Source organism: Arabidopsis lyrata (genome assembly GCF_000004255.2).
Source record: "Arabidopsis lyrata subsp. lyrata unplaced genomic scaffold ARALYscaffold_7, whole genome shotgun sequence".
Taxonomy (NCBI): domain Eukaryota; kingdom Viridiplantae; phylum Streptophyta; class Magnoliopsida; order Brassicales; family Brassicaceae; genus Arabidopsis; species Arabidopsis lyrata.
In genome coordinates this window covers 6680067-6699278 of record NW_003302549.1, presented here as the reverse complement: position 1 = coordinate 6699278, position 19212 = coordinate 6680067, and the positions used below count along the sequence as shown (strand labels likewise).

General features: G+C 37.8%; 7 protein-coding genes and 1 non-coding gene across 10 annotated transcripts; 4 read left to right on the top strand and 4 right to left on the bottom strand.

Moving 5' to 3' along the window:
• Nucleotides 1-46: 46 nt before the first annotated feature.
• On the top strand, nt 47-2091 carry LOC9303640 (F-box/FBD/LRR-repeat protein At4g26340). 2 transcript variants are annotated; one of them, XM_021017818.1, is made up of 3 exons: nt 47-305; nt 447-1520; nt 1604-2091. In XM_021017818.1, exons 2-3 carry the CDS (start codon nt 462-464, stop codon nt 1886-1888), a joined length of 1344 nt encoding a protein of 447 aa, XP_020873477.1. In that variant the 5' UTR covers nt 47-305; nt 447-461; the 3' UTR covers nt 1889-2091. The 2 variants fall into 2 exon arrangements, with proteins under 2 accessions (XP_020873477.1, XP_002869614.1); XM_002869568.2 differs by having other exon boundaries at nt 51-1298; nt 1386-1520.
• A 389-nt stretch (nt 2092-2480) lies between these two features.
• Nucleotides 2481-4119, top strand: LOC110226424 (putative F-box/FBD/LRR-repeat protein At4g26350). Its single transcript, XM_021018191.1, has 3 exons — nt 2481-3378; nt 3494-3628; nt 3707-4119. Exons 1-3 carry the CDS (start codon nt 2512-2514, stop codon nt 3998-4000), a joined length of 1296 nt encoding a protein of 431 aa, XP_020873850.1. The 5' UTR covers nt 2481-2511; the 3' UTR covers nt 4001-4119.
• A 1456-nt stretch (nt 4120-5575) lies between these two features.
• Nucleotides 5576-8090, bottom strand: LOC9305685 (N utilization substance protein B homolog). Its single transcript, XM_002867521.2, has 7 exons — nt 7704-8090; nt 7257-7333; nt 6943-7077; nt 6749-6803; nt 6570-6657; nt 6194-6292; nt 5576-6093 (listed from the first exon to the last, which is right to left on the bottom strand). The coding sequence occupies exons 1-7, from the start codon at nt 8012-8014 to the stop codon at nt 5956-5958; spliced, it is 903 nt and encodes a 300-aa protein (XP_002867567.1). The 5' UTR covers nt 8015-8090; the 3' UTR covers nt 5576-5955.
• A 109-nt stretch (nt 8091-8199) lies between these two features.
• On the bottom strand, nt 8200-8273 carry TRNAI-AAU. Its single transcript has one exon. It is a non-coding gene; the product is annotated as a tRNA-Ile (tRNA).
• Nucleotides 8274-8752: 479 nt separating this feature from the next.
• Nucleotides 8753-11316, top strand: LOC9303639 (probable pyruvate kinase, cytosolic isozyme). The gene is made up of 3 exons (XM_002869567.2): nt 8753-9173; nt 9785-10246; nt 10328-11316. The coding sequence occupies exons 1-3, from the start codon at nt 8955-8957 to the stop codon at nt 11138-11140; spliced, it is 1494 nt and encodes a 497-aa protein (XP_002869613.1). The 5' UTR covers nt 8753-8954; the 3' UTR covers nt 11141-11316.
• A 1948-nt stretch (nt 11317-13264) lies between these two features.
• On the bottom strand, nt 13265-15124 carry LOC9305684 (E3 ubiquitin-protein ligase RNF115). 2 transcript variants are annotated; one of them, XM_021017827.1, is made up of 2 exons: nt 14909-15124; nt 13265-14561 (listed from the first exon to the last, which is right to left on the bottom strand). In XM_021017827.1, exon 2 carries the CDS (start codon nt 14518-14520, stop codon nt 13447-13449), a length of 1074 nt encoding a protein of 357 aa, XP_020873486.1. In that variant the 5' UTR covers nt 14521-14561; nt 14909-15124; the 3' UTR covers nt 13265-13446. The 2 variants fall into 2 exon arrangements, with proteins under 2 accessions (XP_020873486.1, XP_020873485.1); XM_021017826.1 differs by having other exon boundaries at nt 14926-15099.
• A 61-nt stretch (nt 15125-15185) lies between these two features.
• Nucleotides 15186-17526, top strand: LOC9303638. Its single transcript, XM_002869566.2, has 8 exons — nt 15186-15534; nt 16002-16068; nt 16281-16358; nt 16488-16540; nt 16653-16789; nt 16879-16943; nt 17052-17110; nt 17198-17526. The coding sequence occupies exons 1-8, from the start codon at nt 15292-15294 to the stop codon at nt 17285-17287; spliced, it is 792 nt and encodes a 263-aa protein (XP_002869612.1). The 5' UTR covers nt 15186-15291; the 3' UTR covers nt 17288-17526.
• LOC110226383 lies at nt 17505-19143 on the bottom strand. Its single transcript, XM_021018001.1, has 2 exons — nt 18483-19143; nt 17505-18126 (listed from the first exon to the last, which is right to left on the bottom strand). The coding sequence occupies exons 1-2, from the start codon at nt 18851-18853 to the stop codon at nt 17637-17639; spliced, it is 861 nt and encodes a 286-aa protein (XP_020873660.1). The 5' UTR covers nt 18854-19143; the 3' UTR covers nt 17505-17636.
• Nucleotides 19144-19212: the final 69 nt, after the last annotated feature.

Sequence of the window (19212 nt, the reverse complement as noted above, 5' to 3'; positions counted from 1 at the left end):
AGACCTTTCGCTGTTCGCTGCTTCATTCACTGTCTGTGGCAACGTTTATTATCGTCTTGGTTTTGGTATTTGTGGCTATATAATCTAGGGTTGTTTTAGCTCCTATGTTATCCTCTCCTGAGAAAATAAACAAACCTTGGATTTAGGGTTTTCTCTGTAAAACTGCGTTTGCGACTAGAGAAATAGGGTAAAATCAACGAGGCCTAGGCCATTGGTCAGCTCCTGAATCATCTCTCTCCTTACTCTTCTGGTCTCCTCCAGGAAGTTTACCAAGGAACTACAAGTTTACCTCCAAACAGTCAACTGTAAGTTTTTGTGACCACTAATTTGTTGTTTTATTGTAACTTTTCTCCACTCGGATTTATGAAACTCTTTAGCCTCTTTAATCTGTAAGCTCCAATCGTAGACTTTTCCTTTGGCCACTAGCTGAAACTTTGAGAATTCAGGGATAGTGTTTCCATATGGACCGTATCAGTCAACTTTCGGATGATTTGCTCTTGCGGATTTTGTCTTGTGTTCCTACAAAAGATGTTGTGGCTACAAGTCTTTTGTCCAAAAGATGGCAGTTTCTTTGGATGTTAGTGCCACAACTTCAATACAATGATATCAATCACAGTGGTGACTATAAGAACTTCTCTCAGTTTGTTTACAGATCTTTGCTTTCAAATAAGGCATCTGTTATAGAACATCTGCATCTGAATCTTGGCCCTGAGTGTCCCGCTATAGATATTGGACTATGGATTGGTATTGCTCTTAGTCGCCGTCTGCGTGAACTGGAAATTAATATTCGTTCTTCTTTCGAGAATGTGTCTTTCAGTTTGCCGAGTAGCCTATATACCTCTGATACACTAGAGACCTTGAGAGTGATCAATTTCGTTCTATTGGTTGTTCCTTCTTCAGTTTGTCTCCCGTCTCTCAAAGTTCTGCACCTTAAGACTGTTGATTACGAGGACGACGCATCTCTTCCAAATCTTTTATCAGGCTGTCCAAATCTTGAAGAATTATGTCTGGAGCGACATGATCAAGACTCAGAAATGGATTTCACTGTCGTGGTGCCTTCCTTACGACGGTTATCTATGATGGACGAAAATTATGTAAAATGTGGTCGATATGTGATAGATGTCCCTTCTTTGAAGTACCTGAACATTACAGATGAAGCAGTTTACAACGTCCGTCAAATTGAGAACATGCCTGAGTTGACTGAGGCATATGTTGAGATTACTCAAGGAGTTACTCACAAGTTTCTGAGGGCTCTTACTACTGTCCGACATCTTTCTCTATGTTTATCACTTTCAGAGGTAATATTGAATATAATCTTGTTTTTTTTTTCATATTATTATTCCTCTCAAGAATTACTTTGTGTTGTTGTGCATATTGAAAAACAGGTTATGTGTCCTTCTGGAATGATCTTCTATCAGCTTGTTCATCTGAACTTGTATACATTTGCTCAAGGTTGGTGGGATCTTCTTACCTATATGCTCCAAGATTCCCCCAAACTAAGATTTCTCAAGCTCATTGATGTACGTGGTCTCCATAATATGCCTTTATCTGGTTTAGTTTCCCAATACTATTGACTGATAACTCTGTCTGATGTTGGTCTTAGAAACATGATTCTGGTCTTTGTGGGAAAGAAACCCCAATTGGTTGGAAGCTGCCGAGTTCTGTCCCCGAGTGTTTGTTGTTTAGTCTTGAGGCATTTGAGTGGATTGGGTACAAAGGGAGACGAGGAGATAGAGAGATGGCAACCTATGTCCTAAAGAATGCTGCTTGTTTGAGCACAGCAAAGTTCTCTCCAGAATCTACTGATGTGGGAGAGAAGTATCATATGCTCAAGGAGTTGGCATCAGTACCTACAGCTTCAACTTCGTCTAAGCTTCTATTCGACTGAGAATAGTTATATTTAGTTTTCTTGGTATCTCGTTTATGATTTGTGTTTAGTTTTTGTCAAGACTGGTTTAACAAAAAAAAAAAAAGTCATGATGAACCATGTCAAACCCAGTTTGCTTCTCTCATGTAACTCAAAAAGTGTGGCGTCGAATGGTTGTGGTATCTCAAACGAAGCATGATCATCTCTGTTTTTACATTACATTACACAGCTTTACCTTCTTCTCATCTATGTTTGACCCAGAATATTAACGTTCTCAAAAGATTGGTGACTTCAAAATTAGCACAATCTGAATGTAGATTAGGGTTTTACTTTTCACTGAAACAGGGTAAATGGCGAAAGAAAGAGAGGTTTTCGACCGACTAACCATTAGTTCGCGATTTTGCGCTCCTGGTTTATTTTCTTCTAGGGTTTAATATTCCTCTCGTCTATTTTTTAGTCCTTAATTAGTCGCCGACAAAAAAAAAAAACAAACCTAGAAAGCTTAACAAACAAGGAACTACCCATATCTCCAAACAATCAGTGTAATTTTCTGTGATTCTCTGTTTTCTTTTGTTGTGTCTTTGATTCGGATCATATATATATAACCTCTGGTATTTCATCTTTTGGTTTTGTAGTGAATTGACATGGACATCATCAGTCAATGTCCGGATCACTTGCTCTTGCGAATACTGTCATCTATTCCAACAAAAGATGTCATTGTCACGAGTCTTTTATCCAAAAGATGGGTATCTCTTTGGAGATGGGTGCCAAAACTTGAATATGATTTTACAAGTCAAAACATAAAGTTTGTTTACAGGTCTTTGCTACAAAATAAAGCTCCAGTTCTCGAGAGCTTGCATCTCAAGAATCTTAGCCTTAATCCTGAATGTCGTGCCGTAGATATTGGAGGATGGATTGATATTGCAGTTAGTCGGCGTGTTCGTGAGCTGGAAATTTCTATTAATTATTCTGATGAAAGATTCAGATTGCCTAGTAGCCTATATACATGTGAAACGCTTGAAAGCTTCACACTCACCATTAAACATTGCGTTCTTGTGGTTGCTCCTTTTGCGGGTTGTCTCCCTTCCCTCAAGAAACTACACCTTAGGTGTATTGGTAAGGCAGACAACGCATCTCTTCTTAGGCTTATATCCGGTTGCACTAATCTTGAAGAGTTGTGTTTAGCACGACCTGATGATGATGGCGACTATATTATGATACATAAGGCAGGCCATACTATAGATTACACTGTTGATGTGCCTTCCTTTAGAAGAAGGAAAATATTTGAGAGTATGTTTGATCACATGTTTGGAAAGGGTAGTAGTAATGTGATCAATGCTCCTTTGCAACACTTTTCTATTTCTAATGGTTATTATATTTACAACATCCGTGGGATTGAAAAAATGCCTGATTTGGACGTGTTACGTGTTGCGTTTACTAATGGAACATACACGTTTCTGAAAGAGCATACTCATTTCGGAAGCCTTTATCTATGTTTATCACTTTCAGAGGTAACAACAAACCTTGTGATTTGCATATATATATATATATATATATATATATATATATATATTTTTTGTATTGTTCCTCGCAATATTTTGACTTATGTTGTTGTACATAAAACAGGTTACGAATCCTTCTGGAGTGATCTTCCGTAACCTTGTTGACCTTAAGATATGTACATGTACTCATGGTTGGTGGGATCTTCTTACTCAGATGCTCCAAGATTCCCCAAAACTACGTTTTCTCACACTCACCAATGTATGTAGTCTTTTTCTTTATTGTAAGTATGCTTTTGATCGTGATGATAACTAAGTTGTTCTTACATGGTATTTTTAGGAACATTGCTATGGACTTCCTAGTTTAGAGACACCGCCCTGCTGGAAGCGGCCGAGTGCTGTTCCCGCGTGTTTATTGTCCAGTCTTCAAGGTTTCAAGTGGAGTGGGTATAATGGGAGACAACGAGATAAAGAAGTTGCAACATATATCCTGAGGAATGCTACTGGTTTGAAGAAAATGATTTTCTCTTCACAAACATTTGATTTTAGAGAGAAGTTTCGGATGCTCCAGGAGTTAGCATCTGTACCTAAGCCTTCGCTATCATGTCGGCTTCTGTTCGACCGAACAAATTAGTCTGAAGATATATCAGAGATCTTGTTGATTCTTAGATGTTTGCTTTCTTGCTCTCCATATTTGAACCCCAAAAACAGGAGTGATGAAAAGGATAGATTTTAAAGAAAGATTATAATGGCTCTGTTTACTTGTGGTTTGGTTCAATTTGTGTGTTTTTTAACCTATAACATTTATAGTTCGGTTTACTAATTCACATTTGTATTTGAGAATCGATTATGAGATGGAAACCTGATCAGTGGATAATGTTTTCAGATGGACATCATCAGTCAACTTCCCGATGATGATTTGCTCTTCCGAATATCATTTGTCCCGAACAGGAGTAGTTGTTGTGGCCACAAGTCTTTCTCCAAAACATGGAGAGTACAAGTCTAGAAGAGACCTTGATTTTCTTACTCATATTCTCCAAGATTTCACATAAACTACAATTTCTCAAATTTTATCTTTCTATACTCATTAAAGATTTTTCCCAATGATTGATGCTAAATTTTATGATTTTCTTAATTGGTCGTTCAAAACCCTCGGATTGCTGTAAGTGGCCAAATTTTTCTGTTTCTGAGTTTTTGAAACTTTTGATGATTGGATTCCACAACATATGTTTTAGAGAATGATATTACTGTTAATTTTCATGTTTTATTTCGGTTTGGCTCGACGTACTGAAACAGAGTTTATTTACTATTGTTTGAAATCTTTAGGTTCATTTAGATTAATTTCGGTTGAGTTAATAAATCCTGTAACGAGACAAGTTTATAGATGAAATAAAGTAGAAAACAAAGGCCTCAGAGATCTTGGTGGTTAACCAATCATCAATTGAAAGAAGAGCGTTCTCCATCAAGAGTAGCAAATATTTTGATTACATCACTGGCCTCACGAAAAATCAAAAGTTGAAAAAAAAAATAACATTGGAAAATTTTGTATCAATGATGGTAAAATCAGAAGTAGCTGGTTTGTGATCACATCTTTCCCCAAGGAATTCAAAGGGAATCCGAACGATTTTTTTCGTCATCTTTCACCATCAAAAGATTATCAACCAAAAAACTTCATAAAAGACATCAAAAATCGTTTTCCAAATCGGCGAAGAACAAAAAAAAACAAGAAGGATTGCGATGATAATGATGATGAGTCAGAAGTAGCTGGTTATATAATCACATGTTTCCCGGAGGAATTCAAAGGGAATCCGAATGATTTTTTTCGTCATCCTCACATCATTATCAATACTCACGAAACATTCAAAATCTACGACTAAGAAGAAAACTAGAGTTGAGCTCTGCTAATGAGGTAACCAAAATCGAATTTCAGAGAAAAAATAAGAACGCTAATCTAAAGAGGAGAGGAGATACGAATAGGCCGTGTAGTGTTTGTTATAACGAAGAGAGAAAAAGTTATATATATACGGCGCCACGAAGAGGTTTGACTACGAGAAGAAGCCCTAATCTCTATACGCTGCCGTATCAGCACTAGCTCGCTCTCATGGTTTTTTTTTTTATCTTTCTGTATGGGCCGGGCTATTTACTTTATTCTACTCTTCTTTCTGATTAGTACTGTGAGGAGCTGGGCAAAACCACTCTAATCCTGAAATTGGAACCATAAGTTAAAAACATCTATACGAAAAACCTGATTATACAGCTTTTTTTGTTCTCAAATATGGGACACAAGTGGAGGAGGATACAAAGACAGAAACATGAAAACCACTACATAAATTATACTACTATCTTAGGGGCAATATATTAATACAGACATGACTATGTTGTGTTCTTATCAATAATCATGTTGACCTGCAATAGATAGATTCAGTCTCAGGTATCAAAAGCTTGGACCTGAAGCGGCCTGTGAAGACAGAGAGCGACTCCGTCCATGTATAAGATCGTCGGATCAACACTTTGCCTACTAGCGACTTCCGACGACCAAATTCCTGAGGTTTGCCTGCCTCCTAACGAAGATGCAGGTTTTGTTCTAATTTAAACTGACACTTCTTGCTTCAATTCTAAAGCTTGAGGTGTTGATGTCGCTGCTCTATCCTTGACAAATGTCCTTAGGCATCCGTTGATTATGCGTGGCGCTGATCCATCGCAGAACCGTTTTGCAAGATCAACAGCCTTTTCACATCATTTTTGTAACATTGTTAGTTCACAACAAGAGCAAGGTTATCACATTGCAACGCTAACTTTAGATGTATGTATAATGTATGTATGTTACCTCGTTGATGACTATTGGGTGTCGAGTTTCAAGTACTGCCACTTCAGACATTGCTAAGTGAAGAATTGAAAACTCTAGTATTCTTCCAGCTGGTGCACTCTGCAAATAGGTGCCAAAACATCCTTAAGTTATTTAGAGATGAAAAGATATGTAAACAATAACACAGCCAAAATAAGAAACTGCTTCTAGATGGTCAAGCTAATTCAAAAGGAACTGTTGAGCTCAGAATGCCGACAGCTAATATTTATGTGAGCTATCACAATAAAGAGAAAACGGAAGAAAATAGTAAGCAACGAAGCTTTGAGTTTGGTGGTTCCTTAATTTTCAACAATCTAGTACTTGACCGGAGTTGAACTTTAAGCGTATCAACTTATACCTTCCAATCCGGCGGGGAAATTTTCTCGATGATGACGACATGGCTATCCCATTTATCAACTACTGCAGCCAAGAGTTTCTTTGCAAACCTTCGTAAAAACACAAAGTGGGAATAAGGTATACACAATTTATTTCAGAGTAAGCAGCAATTACTATCCACTGATACATTTTATAGATTACCGTAAAACAAGTTTGCTATACACCAGCTTTGGGGGAGCTGAAAGCACTTCGGCTTCTGCAGAAAAGGGAGGATAAACAACAATTCATTTGTTACAAGATGGGAAATTTCCATGAGCCCATCCAAACAAGAGTCTCTTTGCCATATATGAGTAAAGCAGAACAGGAAAACTTAATTTTAAGAATAAGAGACCTACCGATTTTCGATTCTTTTTCATCATGGCGCACAAGCTCATCTTCCTCTTCTTTTGTTTCAGTTTTAACTGGGGGTCCTCCAAAGCTCATGTGGTTGTATTCCAACAAAGAAGTCTTGTCAAACTCGTATCCAGGCTCTGTACAAACCAATCAATATACATTGAAGCATTTAAATCAAGAAGAATCAAGCAATTGATCCACAGTAGTGACAAAAACCACAGAAGTTACAATGAGATTCCTACATTCATGACTGTGTTGCAGAAGTAAACAAAACAAGATTTTTTTTGAAAAAAACATGTTTAGTTGATACACTTACCTCTTCTTGCATTTATTCTCTTCTCAAAGAGACGAATTGGGTCAGAACCTTCTAAGCATGCGGCATAGAGTATTACACTGTCAAGATCATCCAGCAACATGGATCAGAGAGAGCAGATTCATCATTCATACTAATAGCAAAGAATCATAAACAAGTTGATTTTTTTGGAGAGAACGAATGGCTTAATATTTCTAGACTTGAAGAAAATTGATTTTTTGAGAGAGGCTATGTTCTGGGTTTAGGGTTTTAGGTAAAAGCATGAACTAAACCCAAGCTAATGGAACTCTAATTTGAGCCTTATTTTAGTCACACCAAGCCGCATAGATGACTGAACCGTTTCCAATTCTAGTAAAAGCGAATTTTCATTTCCAGCTAAAATCCCCAATTCCTCTCAAATCAACGAAGCGAATACTATTTGAGAACCAAAGAGAAAGAGGTAATACGTACAGAGCGAGCTCGCGTGCGGCTCGAGGACTGCTTAATCGGCCGCTCTTATCAATCTTGGGCATCGGGACATCTTTCACCTCTTCCGCGGAAATAGTCGGCGTACGGAGAGCGCTTCTAGTCGGAGAGAGAAATAGCCGTAGAGACGACGACGACCGTTTATTTCCCGTGCGAAGGGAAACCAAGTTCGTTGGCCGGAGTGAATCAACCAATGTAAAGCCTATAGAACGGTGAGAATCTGGTGAGATATTACTGGAGAAGTAACAGAGACTCGAAGAAGAACGTAAGCAAAGCGGCGAGATGGTTCCCTCCATTTTTGTTTCGAGCTGTTTCTCTGCTTCGTCGTGTTAGTGTGAGAAGCAGATAACGATATCCGTAAAATTGAAAAAAAAAAAAAAAAGAAATATCTCAGGAAAAAGGATTAAAAAACAAAGAAGAAGAAAGAAGCCGAAACATACGACGGCGTTTTAGTCTGACCAAAATGAAAGTTTTAAAAAAGTGGCCTATACAGGGATCGAACCTGTGACCTTCGCGTTATTAGCACGACGCTCTAACCAACTGAGCTAATAGGCCATCACATTCTTAAGTGGTACGGTTAAATACTAGTAATGAAATTGCTTTAGATTGCGATTCTGTGGCAGGTTTCTTTCAAGACAAGTATCAAGTGCTTACAAATTTGAAGTATAATTTATTCAAGAATTACAAATATCAAGTGTTCAGAAATTTCAGATTTTTTGGAGTTTATTCGATTTACTCTTTATTACTGTATAAATTTTTATTCTACAAAATCTTAGAAAAATACTATATTGTTCTTTTTATTCTTCCACTAAAAATACTAGCTAGATTAAAAAAAAAAAAAAAAAAATACTAGCTAGATTCTATAATAAAAAACGGAAATAATAGTATTTTTTTCATAATAAAATTTAATGGTTAATTTAATTTATTTTTGAATATTACGTGTATTTACTTTTATTATTACGTGGTAATCGTAAATAACAAAAATATTTTTATTTTCATTTTCACAAAAAAAATTACTTCATTTTAGCCCCCAAGTAGTTTTTAGCAGCAACCTGCGTTTAGGTTTTGCCTGTGCACCTCCACCACCAACCAACGGCCTTGCATTTCCACATCAAACGTTACGAAGAGATCTGTCACTGCCTTGTCCTCTAAACCAGATCTCTCGGACGCAGTATCACACTCCGTGATCGTCTTTTGTTATCATTTTTGTGTATCGAGATCTGTTAGTCTACTTCGATGGCTATGGAACAGAGGCCAAAGACGAAGATCGTGTGCACACTCGGGCCAGCTTCCAGATCTGTCTCAATGGTCGAGAAGCTTCTTATGGCGGGGATGAGCGTGGCTCGCTTCAACTTTTCTCATGGATCTTACGAATATCATCAGGAGACTCTCGACAATCTTCGTCAAGCCATGCTTAACACTGGCATGCTATGTGCTGTCATGCTCGATACCAAGGTCAATCTTATAAAAACTTTTCATATGTGCATGTATCATGTATGTCTGTATAACAATGCCATTGAGGCGTTTTCTTTTGATTTGGTCTCTGTTCACGCATGATTCTGATCGTTTCTCCATCATTTTTATGTCTTACCTGATTTTAGCGTTTTCATATTTCTTGGTTTATTTGAGTTATGATTGGTTTATTTCATTGTTGATCTGAGGATACTCGTTTTGTCTCTGTCAGTTGTGGTATGGTACGTTGTTTCTAGTCCGAGCATGATTTAGACAGAATATGTGGATAATGTTTTTCTGGTTATAGAAACCAAATGGAGAACTGATGTTTGGTTGTTAGACCAGAACTTTAATACAATTTTGATGCATCCTGGATACCTTTGTCGTCTTGAAGATGAAGATTCTGTCAATAGAGTATATGCTTCACATTCTCACTCTCTCGTCTGTTACCTGGCTTTATGGCAAGGAAAGTTAATAAAAGTGTGAAGTGAATATGTAGCTTAATGTTAGCTGAGACACTCTTTCTTATAGAGGCCTTGAAAATTATATATATGTTTTGGGGGACCCTTTTGGTTTCTGACTAATGCTATAAGGATTTTGTATTTGCCTGGCAGGGACCAGAGATTCGAACTGGGTTCTTGAAGGATGGGAAACCTATCCAGCTCAAACAAGGCCAAGAAATCACCATTTCAACTGACTATGACATGAAGGGTGATGAGAAAACGATTTGCATGAGCTACAAGAAGTTAGCGCAAGATGTGAATCCAGGCATGGTCATACTCTGTGCCGATGGTACCATCTCGTTAAAGGTCCTCTCTTGTGACAAAGAAAAGGGTACCGTTCGTTGTCGTTGTGAAAACACTTCAATGCTCGGTGAGAGAAAAAACGTCAATCTCCCTGGTGTAGTGGTTGATCTCCCAACTCTAACTGAAAAAGACAAGCAAGACATTCTTGAATGGGGAGTTCCAAATCAAATCGATATGATTGCTCTGTCTTTTGTCAGAAAAGGTTCAGACTTGGTACAAGTTAGGCAGCTACTCGGAAAACATGCAAAAACCATTCTTCTCATGTCAAAGGTATATATACATATACCACTCAAACTAGTATCACATTTTCATACTCAAATCTTTATGATATGTTACTTTTGATATTGTCAGGTTGAGAACCAAGAAGGTGTAGCGAATTTTGATGATATTTTGATAAACTCGGATGCGTTTATGATCGCGAGAGGTGACCTTGGAATGGAGATCCCAATTGAGAAGATATTCTTAGCTCAGAAGGTGATGATTTACAAGTGCAATTTCATGGGGAAGCCAGTGGTCACAGCGACTCAGATGCTCGAGTCTATGATCAAATCCCCACGACCAACAAGAGCAGAAGCCACTGATGTTGCAAACGCTGTACTCGATGGCACGGACTGTGTCATGCTCAGTGGTGAAACCGCAGCAGGAGCATATCCAGAGCTTGCTGTCCGTACAATGGCCAAGATTTGTGTGGAAGCAGAGAGCACATTGGACTATGGAGACATCTTCAAGAGGATAATGCTTCACGCTGCGGTCCCTATGAGCCCGATCGAGTCACTTGCTTCCTCTGCGGTCAGAACCGCTACTTCCTCAAGAGCCACTCTCATGATGGTCTTGACCAGAGGAGGCAGCACGGCGAGACTGGTGGCTAAGTATAGACCAGGGATACCCATTCTGTCGGTGGTGGTTCCTGAAATCACGTCCGACTCTTTTGATTGGTCGTGTAGTAACGAGGCACCAGCAAGACACAGTCTCATCTTCCGGGGTTTAGTCCCAGTTCTGTACGCTGGTTCGGCTAGAGCCTCGATAGACGAGTCAACTGAAGAAACGATCGAGTTCGCGACAGAGTACGGGAAAAAGAAGCAACTGTGCAAGACCGGAGACTCTGTTGTGGCTCTCTTCCGAACAGGTAACGCCATTGTTATCAAGATCTTGACAGTCAAGTGATCCCATTTGCGTTTTCCGGTGTTTCTTAGCGTTTTGGATATTATTCATCACGGTGACTAGTCTTGAGATGAAAACTCAAAGTCTCTTTTGTTTCCTTTTTTGTGTGGATCACACACACACTACATAATGTTCTTGGATCATACTCTGCTTACAAAGTACATTAGTTTGGTACGAGTGCAATTGCATAATCAAAGGCTATTTTTAAAGAGAAATTATGTAAAGTAGACACTTTTTTACAAATAATTTGCAAAGTAGGTAATTTTTTTAGAAATTAGAAGAATAAGTACTTTTCTCTTTCCTCTCTAATACAACTTTCTCTCTAATAGAGATTTTAGTAAATGACTTATATATCCTTTGTTGTTTTGTATGTAGCAAGATAAAGACAAAACTAATTTCAATACTATTATTTTTTCTCTTTCTTCTTTTAATTTAAACTTAAATACTTTTACTTTGTTTTGTTTTGTTAAAAATTCTTCATAAAAAATTACTACATAAACATATTAATCTTTAAAATTTTTAAGTGAATCTAAAAAGTTCAATTTTGCTATATTTTATATTTTTTAAATTTAATTTCAATCCGTCGGTGTACACAATAATGTAAAAAGTGGTGTACAAATTGTAGTATTATTTCAAAGATAAAGACAAAACTAATTTCAATACTATTATTTTTTCTCTTTCTTCTTTTAATTTAAACTTAAATACTTTTACTTTGTTTTGTTTTGTTAAAAATTCTTCATAAAAAATTACTACATAAACATATTAATCTTTAAAATTTTTAAGTGAATCTAAAAAGTTCAATTTTGCTATATTTTATATTTTTTAAATTTAATTTCAATCCGTCGGTGTACACAATAATGTAAAAAGTGGTGTACAAATTGTAGTGTACGGCGATAATATAAAAATTAATGTATATTATTAATAAAAAATGGTATATAATTTGTAAACAGTATACAAGGTGGTGTACAAACGACAATTGATAGTGGTGTACAAACGACAATTGATAGTGGTGTACACCTACATAATACGATGGTGTACAGAGATGATGTAAAATATGGTGTACATAAAACGATGAGATAGTATGTCGCACCATATACCACCTCGTGTGTAATCTACAATATCGTACACCCACCTATTTTGTACTTGTACACCACATACAAAGAAAGAACCATTTTTGTCAAGGGATAATGGACAAAACAATATTTACACAATAGTGTACGAGATTAGTGTACAGAGGAGTGTACAAACGTTAGTGTACACTAAGTAGAAATATACAAACATTATTTCAATTTAATGGTATACACCATCATATTCATTGGTGTACATGATGGTGTACACCATTATATTTAGTATAACATATGATTTATATTACCATTGTGTTTGTATTAATATTATGAACAATAATTATTTCAACTTACAAATATGAAACAAAAAGATGTACTTAATGACTTGGTGTACAAGTTAGTGTACAAAACTATGTTTAAAATGCTGGTGTACGAGATTGGTAGAAGAATATATACAAATCATTTTTTTTTTAAGATTTTTTTTTAAAAAAAAAAACCAAAAAAATTAAGAAAAAAAAGTAATGATGTAATATAATTTAATCCAATAACATAAAAGATTTGGACCCACACAAAAAGTTAACTCACAAAAGACAAGGGGTAAAATAGTATTTGACTTATTTCTTGTCTTTTACTCTATTACACACAACCTCTATCTCACAAAAGAAAGAAAAAGTGTCTATCTCACAAATTTTTAAAAAAACTACCTATTTTTCAAATTACTTTTATAAAAGTGTCTACTTTACTAAAAAGCCCATTTTTAAATAGATTTTTCAAAAATGTGTGACGTGAGTCATTTGGCTCGTGATCATACAACTTTGGGATTCGTATTTGAAGATAATGCGATGCATGCAGTCAACAACCATACTCACAGTCACATGCCTCTCCCTCTCAACATAAATACCTGTGTCCATCTTTTAAAATTTTACAGAATAAATAAAGGATACTTTTAACGGAAACTATCAAACTAATGTAAACACAAACAAACCCAAATGATCATCAGCTTCATCTGTGCAAAATGCAAATATCTTGAGAGTTATAATTTTTTTTCCCGCAACACATGAAATCAAGCAAGATGATATAAACTTATAAAGCAATCAAAGGAAAGATTCCATTCCTCCAAAGTGTTTATTTGTATATTCAACAATCTGAGTGAACAAGATTTTATGTACTATATAAGCTGAGGAATAGTGGTTTACGAGAAACGCAGAGATTGTGTTTTGTTACTGATCTTTTCTTTTATCCTGATTATGAGTTCTCACCGAGATGAGATGACCCCGAGGCCGATGCGGATGACGAAGAGGATGAAGAGAATAACCCGCTGAACGGCCATGGAAAAGAGAACCTTCTCTCACTCACATTACTGTCCCTTGCATTATCTTCCACATTCTCATTACTTATGTTGATCTCTAGAGTTCTTGTTCTCGGTCTTACCGGATCAACTTTGGTCTCATCATCAGGAGGAAGTTCATATCGGCACACGGGACACGAACTGTGAAGCTCAAGCCATGGTACTATACACCGGATGTGAAACTTGTGCTTACACGGCATCTCTTTAGCTTCACTTCCTTTGTCAAAATCATCCAAACAAATCGAGCACTGCAATGATTCACTTATCTTAACCGTTGGGAGATTTTCCACGGCTTCTTTCCGTGCTGGAAGACTCCCGTGCCTGGTTGAATCGTTATCAGCTAGATGTTCAAGCAAGTGGTCTAAACTGGGTCCAACAAAGTAATCTCCAATTGCAGAAAGAGAAGTATTGTTCCGGTTTTGATTCAAACTAGTCGATCCCTGAACAACAGCTGATTGATTAAACTGGTCTCGGTCCGAGCTCTCATACTCGGAAGCAATCCCTGCACGAATCCCCTGAAGCAACTGCAATATGGAAGCTGAGCTTCTCCGTCTCCTCCTAAGGATAGACTCAAACTCTCTGTCTAAATCAATCTCTCTACCTTGTTGCCTGTGGCGCTGACGACGATGATGATGTCGATCATTATCGACATTGCTGTCATTTCCATCAACATCAGCAACACCATTGACCTCATCATTATCCACACCAAACTCTGTCCTCCTAAACCTTCTACGTCTCCGAGGATTACTCATCATTCCAAGCAAGATTGGACCCCATAGAGACAATGCTCGGTCTGTACCAAAATCAATCTCTGGGTCTTGAACCTCCCTTAGACTACTGCTGCTGCCGCCATTAATCTCACGGCTCATTTCCTCGACAAACCCGCTTTGGCAAAAGGGGCATTTGATCTCGGCATCAATGATTGGATTCACCATTTGTGAACACATATGACACCAATACCTAGCTGCCATTGCCTCTCCCTCCTTCCCTTCCCCACCTAAATATCTCGTTTCTGAAACAACCAGAAGAAACACAAAAATGCATGATGAAGAAAAACCTATAAAGTTTCCACCTTTGTTTCATCCGTTTGAATTCAGTTTCAGCAGATCTCAATAGAGAGAATGGCATTCCCAAAAGTTTCAATAAAAAGAGGATATTATCATCTTCATCAAGATCATTAGCTCAAGATTCAGACAGGAAAACGTAAGCTTTCTATGCAATAATTGACCCACAAAAAAAGACTTGATCAACCAAAATTGTCTCTATAAAGAGAGAACAATAGAAACCAGAGCTAATCCATGAAAAGAAAACTCTCAATTCTCACGGAGTAATCAAAACAAAACAAATATAAAAACAAACCTTGTAAATGTTCTTACTTTTAGGAGATCCAGAGGAAAAAAATGTCTTCTCCCTTTTTTTAGATCTCCACCAAGATAAATGAGAGCTCTTTATTTGTCTTCTTCTGCAGAAATGGTGGGAGAAGAAGAAAAGAGGAATGGAGGAGGAAAGGAAGACGAAGACGAAGACGAAGAGAAAAGAGAATGTAATGTATCGCAGAGACGCAGACCCAATCTTAAAGCCCATTAACCGCAAACAATATATAAAGGGGCTGGGTCTAACTTAACCGTTTTAAACCAACTTCTAATTTGGAACCAAACCGAACCGAACCGAACCGGTGAAGGGTGAAGTTGAAAGAAGAGGAGAAAGCGTTTGTTCGTTGCGAGAAAGGCAAATCGGAGACGATGAGCGAAACCGAAGCAACCGGCGCTACCGATGATTCGGCTCCAGCGGTTGCGAGTGAAACTGCTGCTGATGCGACGGTGAATACAGCGATCGGAGTGGTTGAATCGGTGGAAGGAGCCATAGAAGGAGCAGAGAAATGGGTGGATGATTTCCAACGGACGGTGAAGGAATCGACGGATTCCGCCATGCGCTCTGCTCGTTCCCTCCGTGAAAACTCTACCTCTCAGTTCCGCTCTATACAGGTTATAATCTCTCTTTTGCGAGTCGAGATTCTTTAGCAACAATTTTCATGATTTCAAACCATGGATTTGGTATTCAATATCTCATAAGCTATAATTTCTACACATGAGTTCGATTCAAAACAGATTTTGCTCCAATTATCTGTTTTATCTATTGAATGGTGCTAGGTTTTGTTCATTTGGGTGAAATCTTGTTGAATCATAGGATTAGAAGTAATTAGCAGTGATCTGAGTCTCTCCTGGATTCTGATTCTGTTTTTTCAAATGGTTTTTAGAAGTCTGCAATGTATCGATGAGGCATTCTTGATTATCTCTTCAAAGAAACTATTTCTATAGTCTATTAATGTAGCTTATAGATATGCTATGTAGTAGACCTTTTCTGTCTAAGATCACAGTTCCATTAGCTGTGCCTGTATGCATATGTCTCCGTCTTCTCTTCTACAATCTTACTTTTGTTTCTGAAATTGCAGGATTTCATTCCACATGCTTTGACTCAATATAAGACCTATGAGAATGCTTTCTTCAGTAAAGTAACAGGTAACTTGCAGCCAAGTTTCGTGAAAAAGTTGTACTTGTAGACTACAGTAATGCATAGGAACGAGTATTTAGATCAAACCATTGAGATATAACAGATAGTTGCCCATAACTTTTATATGCGTTTGTAGTGCAGCTTACAATGTTCTGATACTAGAATCTTCTTGTCATTTCGAATGATCAATCCTCCTCTGTTGTTTTTGTTTTCTTTGCAGAAGAATTGATATACGCAAAAGAACATCCGGCTGCTACTGTTGGGATTGGTGTCGCTGCTGGTCTCGTTCTGATGCGAGGTATAACCTCTACTCTCTTATCACTTTTACAACTTAGATACCTTTACTTAGGAGCATCCAAATAGTACTACATTTCTTTTACTTAGATGTGTCTTGTCTGAATCTGGTTTTCCATTGTTCTACTTACAGGCCCAAGAAGATTCTTGTTTCGTCATACACTAGGCCGATTTCAGAGCGAAGAGGTATCTACCATGCCATTAGCTTCAAATTTATTTCTTAGCGTTGTTATACTTAGTTGCCCTGGTCTGTGTCCCTTCTCTTGTTTTTACATCCACTTCAAAATTATCTCTTCAGGCACAGTTCTTGAAAGCTGAGAAGCATGTTCAGGAGTTAAACATGTCTGTAGACTTGATGAAAAAGGAGAGCAGGAAATTGCTTGAGAGGACGGCTTTAGCAGAGAAGGATATGAAACGCGGTCTCTCTGAACTCATGTATGCCCCTACATCGACGCTCCCACTTATTTTATTAAAAGTTATTGATATCATTTGTGTTAATATGGCTACTACTGTTATATCAATAGGAACTCTGGAAACGATATACATCGTCTTGCTAAGTCCGTCCACAAGGTTGAATGTGAAGCTGCAGGTAATCTTGAACAAGATTTATTTTTACTCCCTTCTCCCTTCCAATGGTATCTTTGATAATGCCACTACGTCAGATTTCAATTCACACAGAGATCTCTATTCTCTGCAGATTTGATGGACGGACTTCGGCAAATTCCTGGAAGGGAAGCTATCAAGCTTAGAGCTGAAGTGAGTCTTGACTTTTTTCTTCTCTCTCATTGTTTTAGCTTCATTGCAATGAACGTCTCATCAAATTCTCTTGTCTTAAATCATTAGGTGGCTTCCATGACTTCGCTCTTGAGACAAAAGAGGATTGCATTGAACAAAAGGATCATGAGTATGTCTGAGCTAGGAGTTCCCGTCTGATATATCCAACACAAACCCACAATTTCTTGGGTTTTCTCAAACAAAGTTTATTAGGTATTTTCCAATTGAATCGCAGTGTACTCTCGTCCATAAAACATCTTACTCTGTCTGAAACCAAAACCTGAGCTTGAGACAGAACTTGTATACTGTGTTTTCTGCCTGATTCCTAAGATTTCTAGCTCAGAGAGAATTAATTGAGTCAGAAAAATATGTGTGCTTGGTTTGGAGAATCCTTAATTATTATTAGTCTAGAAGATTTATTAGAAACATAAAATGTTACTGATCAATCATAATGAAAAGTTATAGATAACATGAAGTCTTTTAAATGGGCTAGTTTTGAAACGTATTTCTATGGGAGACGGACTGTGGGCCATCCACCCACGCGACTAGGCGACCCAACTGCTCCGATTGGTCTCGTAATGTTAAACCCTCCAGACGAGCAAGAAGCTTCTGTTGTCGGACCGGTCCGACCATTAATGTCCAGCGTCCGTTCTCTCCTCCTTAGACGCTCCCTCTTGAGCAGAGTCCCTAACTTATCTTTTCCCGTTTTCCCCTTAACCGGAACAGGTATCATCTCCAGGCCCATCAGCTTTGCAACAACCCCAGTCTTGCACCAAACCACACTTTCTCCGGCCACTGTCCGTGGCAGGCGCTTTGTCTCCAAGCTCATCTGGCTCGATCTCTTTGAGGTCCGTTGGTCCCCGCAGTGGGATCTCCGTCCACCCTGTATCGTCATGTCAGCACTGGTACCAAGCTGGCGCCTGAAGGACGACCGGTACATTGCGTCCTTACCGTCCAGTGAGAAACGTGGATACTGATTCAACGCGTTCCTCGCCGACCTTAACAGCAGACGAACATAAGTTGATATCAGTACTGATCATACACAATAAAATTCCTTCTATTTCTTCCCGTAGTTCGTTTATCATCACTACAAATTTCAGCAGATACGAAATCTAGAAAATTCAAAAAAAAAACACACTTTAAAATGTAGTCATATAACTTGTTTCGTACATTTAAATCTAAACCGGTGAATATCTCACATAATCGATCATGAAACCAAAGTTTTTTCTTCTCTTGAAAACGTTATTATATTCATCTTTATTACTACCACCTAAAAAAAAGTTAATTATACGGAAGAGCTCATGAGTACTAATGAGAGTATTTACTAAGTATAAATATAAATAAGCATGTGCACCTTAAAATATCGGAACTGTTAACGCATGACATCCGAACGGGCTGATGATACAACTGATCATCATTAACATCATCATGGTCATCACAATTATCATAAGTACCGTAGTAAGATTCACGGAGTCTAGCTCTACGAACAATATCTTCTTCAACCTCTAGCTGAAGTATCATCTCCTCTAGAGTTCTCGGCGATCCTCCACCGAAAGGAGTGTTTTCAGGTGTAACAGAAGGCCCCACATCGTTCTTTTGATGTTGGTTTAGTGTCAAAGTTGAACCATCGCCGCCACAAGAGCTTGCGAAGCCGCTTCGTGGACCTCGTCCTCGCATTCTCGAGGCTAGAGAGTATTTTTTGAGGAAGAAAGAAAGATCTTTCATTTGTTTTATTTGAGATATTACTGTCTTAAAGATTTGAAACTGATGGTGAAGGAGAAGAAGCCATCGTGGTGTGTGGTGTGTGGTGTGAGAGGAATGAATACGGGGGTGGTGGGAGTTAGTTTCTTCAAGTTTTGGGTTAAAAAAAGTTTTAAGTTTATTTTGACGTTTTAATGAGTGTCACGTGGGAAAGTGTCATTGGTGGTCACGAGGTTCTCTTTTTCTCATCTTTCACGTACTGTGTGATATATAAATGGTTTGTTTCACTTTTCCGATCAATTCTTTGTATAATTTTTGTTTCCTCAAATATTATTTGATTTATCCACATATTTCTCCAGTCCACTAAAACTACACAATAGGGG